We start from the raw sequence: 10,000 nt of genomic DNA on the forward strand, positions 1-10,000 counted from the left end.
AACTGCGTTGATGGTACGCCTTTCCCCAAATATAACGGTAAGGCAGCCAGACATGTTTCTCTCTTTGTGATGGTAATGTGGATTCACACACACACACACACACACACACACACACACACACACACACACACACACACACACACACACACACACACACACACACACACACACACACACACACACACACACGTATGTATATACACGCATACATACATGCTTATACATACATACAAAATATATATATATGTAATTTTGTTTTAGCAGCCCGAAACCCCTAACGCTGTTATACATGTTTTTTGTTGCCTTGAAGTCACTTGAAAACATGGTATCATCGAGGTTTGTACTGTCAAACAATTTTGGAAAGTTGTTTTTCTTAATTTCACTTTAAAAAATAATAGAAAACCATTAAAGTATTTATAATGCTGGTGTGTTTTTTAAATACATGCAAAACACTGTGCCTAATTTCTCTGCAACTTATATTGTTTATACACACCACTCTTCGCTTACATTCATTGTTCTTTATACGGAAGTTTTGCATCTTATCGTATTCACCGCGAGTGAGCTTGATGTTCGCATTGAGGCCGAACCTCGGACAACTGGATGATTCAAATGATTACAGGTATTTGCTTGTCTTAGTACATGTAATATATCAACAAATCATAGCCATCCATTTGAAATTCTTGAGCCTGTAAGGTTATATAATGGAAATACAGAATGATTTTGAAGATATCTATCCCACCGAATTCAGTACCATGCCATAGGACTCGGACACGTTGGAAAATCTTACAAGTTTGTTTCAGCGACCGTCATGATTGACTTCAATTTATTTGTATTTGATGTACTGCTCTAAAGGCAGAGAAACATTTTATGCACCTTTAAATAAGAAATTTGCATCATGAAACATACGAAGCAATTCGTAATTAATGAAAATTTAAATGTCTGTCTGAAACTACGTGAAATATAAATGAAAAATATCACACTCTGATTGGCTGGCCGGAATGTATCACTTTGTATCAAAGTAGAGGCATACAAAACGAAAAGAATAATGCTCGCATATGCATACAAAGCAAACATGTTTGAGAGATGTATCAAAGGGTTTCTGAGCTGCTACAAAAATGCCTACACACACACACACACACACACACGCACACACACACACACACACACACACACACACACACACACACACACACACACACACACACACACACACACACACACACACACACACACACACATGTATATGTTATATGAATTGTCTTACTTTTAAGGTTAATGTTGAAACAAGAGACTTCCATTTTAACATTTTCTTTGTTTTATCACGCCACAGGAGAACCGGCCTGTCGGCTACTCCCTGCTGCGCCTGATGGCCACAGACGCAGACTCCGACTCCCACGGCGCCCCGTTCACCTGGGAACTGATCAACGGGGCCCACGAAGACCGCGCCTTCACGCTCGACCAGGACGGCTCCCTCAGGCTTGCCACGAACAAACTCAACTACCGCGTTAGTATTTCTTTCGGAGTGTTTCTTCTCTGGAGAATATGAATTCCGGCTTTGCCTTTATCAACGCGAACGCAGGCGAACCTAGAAACAGTGTTTGCCGTTGAGGGTTGTGTTCGTGGCAGGTGTGGCAGCTTCCTTCTCGTAGCGACCTAGTTCAAGCAAAACAAGATGGCGGAAGTATTTATAAACATCGCTTTTTTTACTTTTTTCGTAAGGCTTGATTTTCATTTAACACATCAGGAGGATTTTGTTCATTTGTGTTAGCTTTGATGTTTTCTGCTAATTTTTAGCATTAAATGGGTTCTAATAGTTCGATGAGGGAAAAAAAAAAAAAAAAAAAAAAACACAGGGATCATGATATACACAAGCATTGCAAAACAATTACGAGCACACTGTCACGCCTTTGCGCCATGCGGGTAGCCATAGAGCAAGTTTTATTATTTATTTTTTACCCTGTATGGATGAATTCAGGAGAAAAAAAATATACATTCCGTCTTAACACTGATACATTTGATACATTGTTTGATGTTGCCTCGTGGTTGGTACAAAACGATATCATGGAAGTTTGTAAGGAAAAAGTTGTGGGAAAAAAATGTTTTTTCTTATTTCACATAAAATAATCACTAAAAACATTAAGCTTCTTTTTATACTGGTATGACTTTTTATTAAAATCAAAATATTGTGGAAGATAGAAATTAAATAAAAAAAAGTACCTGAATGTTCTGCAAATAATATTGTTTATACACAATTCTTCGCTTCGCAATGCTTTGGATGATTTAGATGTATTTCAAAGATTCAGGCAGAACATTTTTTATTGTATCGTATTACAATGTCTGTTGACTATTTTACCGGGAGTTCCGGTCGCGCGTGCGCAGTGCAAATCTGTGTTTGTGTGTATGTGTGTATGTGTGTGCATTCATACACACATCGTGCATAGTGGTGCCCAACTGCTGCCTTGTAGTTCAGTCCGTATATAGTCAAAGGCTAAAGGATTTCACCCTATACAAAATACCTGCTGCCTTGTAGTTCAGTCTGTTTACGGTCAAAGGCTATGAAAATTCAACCTTCACAAAACAATCTACTGCCTTGTGGATGAAAAGGCCTCAGGAGTCAACCCTGAGGAGAAATCCGGAGCCAGACTCCCAAAAGCAGTGAGTGAGTGGGTGGGTGGGTGAGTGAGTGAGTGAGTGAGTGAGTGGGTGGGTGGGTGGGTGAGTGGGTGAGTGAGTGAGTGAGTGAGTGGGAGAGTGAGTGGGTGGGTGAGTAAGTGAGTGAGTGGGTGGGTGAGTGAGTGAGTGAGTGAGTGAGTGGGTGGGTGGGTGAGTGAGTGAGTGAGTGAGTGAGTGAGTGAGTGAGTGAGTGTGTGGGTGGGTGGGTGGGTGGGTGGGTGTGTGGGTGGGTGGGTGGGTGAGTGGGTGAGTGAGTGAGTGGGAGAGTGAGTAAGTGAGTGAGTGAGTGAGTGGGTGGGTGGGTGGGTGGGTGGGTGGGTGGGTGAGTGAGTGAGTGAGTGGGAGAGTGAGTAAGTGAGTGAGTGGGTGGGTGAGTGAGTGAGTGAGTGAGTGGGTGGGTGGGTGGGTGGGTGAGTGAGTGAGTGAGTGAGTGAGTGAGTGAGTGAGTGAGTAAGTAAGTGAGTGAGTGAGTGAGTGAGTGGGTGGGTGGGTGGGTGGGTGGGTGAGTGAGTGTGTGCGTGTGCGTGTGCGTGTGCGTGTGTGTGAGTATGAGTATAATAGAGAGAAAGAAAGAGAGAGAGTGAGAGTGACAGAGAGAGTGAGAGAGTGTGTGTTTGTGTGCGTGTGCGTGTGCGTGTTCGTGCGTGTAAGTAACAAGAATGTTGCCATTCATCAGTGTCATAAGAGACTCCTCCTGGAGGAGATTGTTCAGAGGAACTTCCAGGGAATGCGCCTTAATCAGACGCAAAGAAGTTCCCTGCCACAGGTCGGTGGCCGCGATCGTTGGCGTGTGAATCTGTTGCGGACGGTTGGGGTTTCGCGGATAATTCCGTTCCATTCTGGATGGCATCAGTTCATAAGAAAAAAATATTTATGAAACAATAGAATAAATGCATCAGATAACAACCTTATTCGAATTCAGGTTCCCCTATTACTATAATGTATGTAACTATAATCTCTTCATACAGGTTAACTCTAGCCTTCTCACGTCCCAGAGTTATCACTTGATTTTCTATATTACTTTTGCTGAGAAAACCTCTAGGTCATATAAACAAAACAATGTATTCCAATTTGGAAATTCATTAATTCGTTTCAAAATTATTGCATGTTACATAACTGCAAAAAAAAAAAAAAAAGAGAGAGAAAAAAAAGGTTAAAAGTTCGTAAAAAAAATATACATATTTTGAATTAAAAAAAAACGATACGTAGTTCTATGCGCATACTGACGTTCTGTTTAGGGGAAAAGCATTTTGAGATCGGACAAAAACTATAAGCCGTGAGAAGTCTGAAATATGAAGAAAAAAAAACTTTTTTTTTATAATTTTCTATTAATTTTCCATATTTTTTCGTTTGCTTACTGGCTACTTTATACATAAGAGAAAGCCCAACCATTGCTCTATCTCTTGTCCTTTATTTAATTCAGATCGGATCAATAGTAATTGCACAGCATCACAAATTACAATATTAGCACTGAAGTCATCCTGCGCCACAACTACGCGGTCCACGTGACCATAAAATAACGATGTAATATCACGTCCACGTACTTCTAAACTCGTTTTTCTGCCGTCAGGAGTCCTCTGTTCCTCACATTACCCTCTACCTCGGTTGTCCCATTTTCTTTTTTTACCCCCCCCCCCCCCCACCGACCGAAAATGGGAGGTAGGGAAGAAAAGGGGGTGTGGGGTAAATATAAATATGCTCTTAGGTAATCAACCATAAGCAAACAGGGTGTACAACGGGAGGAAGGGAGAGTAAGAAGAAAGCTAATACTCATGGTACTTACTACTGAGATGAGGAAAAATCCTCAACTCAGTTGAAATATCCCTTCGGAGAGTATCATGGGCTACCAACCCACTGTGAAATTCGCTGATTAGCGAAATAGTTGTCCGGGGTTAGGCCCTCGTTTGACCGCCTATTTTTTCTTCGCGGAGTTCATATTCACGTGGGTAATTCTACAGTAGTATACGAATCTGAAACAGGGCAAAACTCATTTTCAACCCCCCCCCCCCCGACCCAACCCCCCTCCAAACCCAGGGACGGTCCCCTTAACTCTCAATTTACGATACATCACTGAATCTCATTTTCTTAATTAAGTTATCATATTTATCTTTGCAATTTCATAATTCGCTCACTCGTCAACTTTCTTCATAGTCCGTCATTGTAAGCTTGGAAGTAAATTTTTGCTCCAGTCGGGAGTTTTATATATTTACACTTCCCACCTCTCATTTCTCACTCCTTAACTGTCTCTGATACTCGTGCACTATTTAAAACAAGAGCTGCCTCCTTTTGTGAAGCCTCCGGGCTAGTACTGTGGTAACGTGTCGGCCTCTCATCCGAGGGGTCGGCGGTTCGCGAACCGCCCAGGCGCGAGAAGTTGCAATTGTCGCCTGGAGGTTACTGCTGTGGCTGGGCACCACGGCGGGTAAGGACGAAGCCGAGTCAGAATACGTTAGTGATTCAGTTCAGAAGTGTTGGCACTCCAGTCTTGCCTTAAGTGACAAAATTTAAATCTGAAATTTGGATACAGCTGTTTATCAAAAATGATTTGATATATAATATATTCATATATATATGTCTTTGTGTGTCTGTGTGTTTGTGTGTGTTTGTGTGTGTGTGTGTGTTTCTGTGTATGTGTGTGTTTGTGTGTATGTGTGTATGTGTGTGTGTGTGTGTGTGTGTGTGTGTGTGTGTGTGTGTGTGTGTGTGTGTGTGTGTGTGTGTGTGTGTGTTTGTATGTGTCTCTGTGTGCGAGAGACTGTGTGTGTATGTGTATATGAGTTTATGTTACAACCACTGTATTTACTTCTTTTTATTTTTTAGGTACAAAATGAATACTTGATGGACGTGCGAGTCTGGGATAGCGGGTCTCCGCCACTGTACGCCGACACTCAGGTCAAGGTGATGGTGGTCGAGGAGTCTCGCTACCCGCCCACTCTGTTCCCTCTGCAAGCCGCCGTTATTAATTACCGGAGGGCCTTCCCTGGCGGCATAATCGGGCGTATAACCGCCCTTGACCAGGATCCATATGATACCTTGGTGTACTCCATCGTTCCGGACACAAAAACTGTTAAATATTTTGACATCGACAGCCAGGATGGTACTTTAGTGGCCCTTACTCCCTTGGACCCCGGCTCATACACCGTAAACATAAGCGTGTCAGATGGCAAGTATGAGCGAGACGTAGTGGCCAAGGTCGATGTAACTGTCATCACGGAGGACATGGTAGAAAACTCAGTCATCGTCAGGATAGGCCCTGTGTCACCAGCCGAGTTTCTCTCTCGATATCAGAAAGCTTTCATTAGGGGCATTAAATCAGAACTTGCTGTTAAGGAGGAATCTGTTATACTCGTAAGTATTCAGCCAACTGTTTCGCATTCTGATTATGTTGAAGAACAGATCGAGGAAAGAAAGAAGAGAGAAATACAAAGGAATTTAGATGTACTGATAGTGGTAGAAAATTCCGAAGGTGCTTACCTTTCCAGAGGACATTTACTTGAACAGTTAAGGGTCAAGGAAAAGGAAATACAAAAGAAATTAAATCTTCCGCTTTTGACGATAATGGATTCCCTTTGCAAAGGAGAAGCACACTGCATGAATCATGGTTCTTGCATCGACGTTGTTGAAATCAATGATGATGTGTCTGTACCATTCAATACCCAACTAGCAAGTTTAGTAGCACCAAAATTCTCCCACGTGTCAGGTTGCGTTTGCGAACAGGGATATGGTGGCAGTCAGTGTCAAGATTTAATAAATGCGTGTGGACATCGTCCATGTGCTGAGTATGAAGTGTGTAAACCCGTTGACACAGGGCCGCGAAACTACACTTGTCAGTGTCCCGCTGGACATGCAGGTCCACAGTGCCAAGTAGATCTCACTAAGTGTATAAGCCCCTCTTGCCATTACCCACTACGACCGTTATCATTTAAAGGCAAAAGTTATGCTCAGTATAGTGTAGCACGTCAAGCTGAGAGCAGTTCATTAACACTGAGTCTCTTCTTGCGGACTAGACATCCAGTAGGAACAATTGTTTTTGCTGCTGGCGATATTGACTTCAGCATATTAGAAGTGGCTAGTGGCCACATTCAATATCGATGGGACTGTGGAAGTGGTGAGGGTTTGGTAAGAGTATCTGCAGTAAGAGTTGATGATGATCAGTGGCACTTTATCAATCTGACCCGAGAAGGGACAATATCCACTTTAAGTGTAGATGGTGACATGAGTTCTGGGGCTGCGCCGGGGGATAATGATATACTCAACGTTGATTCAGACTTCATTTTCTTGGGCGCCACCATCAGTAGAGACCGCAGCTCCAGTATGTCTTCATACCATAACAGCTTAGGCTTCGCAGGATGTCTGGACCAAGTAAACATTGACCAAGTAGAACTTCCTGTAGCCATGACAGCATCTTCGTCCGGCGGTGCAATACTCAAGCGACTTGCTAATGTTGAACTTCAGTGCCCAGAAAATTTGGCTGCTGCTGGCGTCTGTGGCTCTCACCCCTGCCTTAATGGAGGAACATGTGTAGAGAGTGGCAGTAGCTACAAGTGCACCTGTCCCCAGCGGTTTTCTGGAGTGCAGTGCCAAATTGACACAGCCCCCTGCTCCTCCTCACCTTGCCTTAATGGAGGCAAATGCGTCGTTGTAGCTCACTCCTATAAGTGCAGATGCCCATCGAAGTTGAGTGGAAAACGTTGTGAATACGGTGTGCACTGTAACCCTAACCCCTGCCAGAATGGTGGCCGGTGCGAGGAAGGTGCTGATGGCCCAATATGCAAATGTCAACATTTTACAGGGGCAATGTGTCAGTTGGACATTGATGAATGTACTCATAATCCTTGCCAAAATAGTGGCACTTGTCTCAACTTTTACGGAGGTTTCAAATGTATATGCTCCCCAAATGTTACTGGTGAGTATTGTACCGAGCCTTTGCAAAAGCTGAAAGCGACAGATTCCTCCCTAAACATCACGCTTGAGGAACTTGTGTGCATCCTGGCAGTATTCTTGGGGTGTGTAGTGGCCATGCTAGTGCTCGTGGCGTGGCAGCGTCGGCGCTGGAGACACAAGCGCCACCAGCAGAACAACCGGATTAAGCTCACCGAGAACCACGTTAAGAATGACCTCAAAGCTAACGATGCTCCAAAAAGAAATTCCAAAATCTGCAATGTGGAGGCTGATCAGGTAATTATTAGTTTTATTAGTTATGGGTACCATGTAGATAGTTATAGCATATTTCTATATTTCGATTTATTTCATGTTTATCGTACGGTAGTTTGTATAACGTCAGAAAACTGCTTCTTATAAGTTTTATTTCCTTGCCTGTTTTGAGTTTCTTTTCCTTTCGTTGCTTGTGGCGGCATTCAGCAGGGCCCTCCGCTGCCTCCGCGTCCGGCCTCTTACACTCCGTCTGGCACCGACTCCGCCATACTGAACACGCTCAAACACCTGGCTGACCTTTCTGCCGACCACGAGAACCTGGAGCTGGAGACACTGTCTAGGCGTTCCCATGAATTCCTTCACAGCCTGAATAAACCTGTGGTGGCGCCTCCCAGTTTGTCGCCTCCGCCTCCCTCCAACAGTGACACGGAGTCACTGCAAAAGCCCTGGGACCACCACAACAATCTTAATGACTCCTACTTCATGCCCATCAAGGGTGAGTCTCGGTGACTCCGCGGTCAGATTTTGTTCTTAGTTTTCATTCTGGTGACTCATGTCTCACTAATGAGGAACAAATGCAGATTTGTTGAAATGCATTATCACAGCTTTATCTAGATTTATCAGACACAATTGAAAACAAAAATGTTGGATTGCCAACATCTGTCAACAAGCCCAAGAAAAGTTTAATAGCAGCAAAGGACGTAAATCCGAAGTCCGGGAAGGTTTGTATTTTATTGTGTGGTTATGATGAGCGCATTATGGCTTCGTGATATTACATTCATAATGCGCGCCAGCAATACGCTCTTACGCACACATGCGCTCACAGACACACACTAACGCAGAAACACATAGAAACACAAATACACACACAAACACATCTACACCCACACATATACATAAACACTCACGCAAACACACACAAGAGTTATATATATATATATATATATATATATATATATATATATATATATATATATATATATATATATATATATATATATATATATATATATATATATATATATATATATATATATATATATATATATATATATATATATATATATATATATATATATATATATATATATATATATATATATATATATATATATATATATATATATATATATATATATATATATATATATATATATATATATATATATATATATATATATATATATATATATATATATATATATATATATATATATATATATATATATATATATATATATATATATATATATATATATATATATATATATATATATATATATATATATATATATATATATATATATATATATATATATATATATATATATATATATATATATATATATATATATATATATATATATATATATATATATATATATATATATATATATATATATATATATATATATATATATATATATATATATATATATATATATATATATATATATATATATATATATATATATATATATATATATATATATATATATATATATATATATATATATATATATATATATATATATATATATATATATATATATATATATATATATATATATATATATATATATATATATATATATATATATATATATATATATATATATATATATATATATATATATATATATATATATATATATATATATATATATATATATATATATATATATATATATATATATATATATATATATATATATATATATATATATATATATATATATATATATATATATATATATATATATATATATATATATATATATATATATATATATATATATATATATATATATATATATATATATATATATATATATATATATATATATATATATATATATATATATATATATATATATATATATATATATATATATATATATATATATATATATATATATATATATATATATATATATATATATATATATATATATATATATATATATATATATATATATATATATATATATATATATATATATATATATATATATATATATATATATATATATATATATATATATATATATATATATATATATATATATATATATATATATATATATATATATATATATATATATATATATATATATATATATATATATATATATATATATATATATATATATATATATATATATATATATAT

General features: G+C 38.0%; 1 protein-coding gene across 1 annotated transcript in view; it reads left to right on the forward strand.

The window, feature by feature from the left end:
- Positions 1–10,000, forward strand: part of LOC125028725 (fat-like cadherin-related tumor suppressor homolog) — a 33,997-nt gene that overhangs the window by 13,863 nt on the left and 10,134 nt on the right. Inside the window, exons 8-10 of the mRNA XM_047618205.1 lie at positions 1,331–1,504; positions 5,494–7,851; positions 8,038–8,323. Coding sequence (XP_047474161.1) covers positions 1,331–1,504; positions 5,494–7,851; positions 8,038–8,323 — 2,818 coding nt within the window. The remainder of the gene's footprint in view (positions 1–1,330; positions 1,505–5,493; positions 7,852–8,037; positions 8,324–10,000) is intronic.

The sequence above is a fragment of the Penaeus chinensis genome, chromosome 9 (assembly GCF_019202785.1).
Source record: "Penaeus chinensis breed Huanghai No. 1 chromosome 9, ASM1920278v2, whole genome shotgun sequence".
NCBI lineage: Eukaryota > Metazoa > Arthropoda > Malacostraca > Decapoda > Penaeidae > Penaeus > Penaeus chinensis.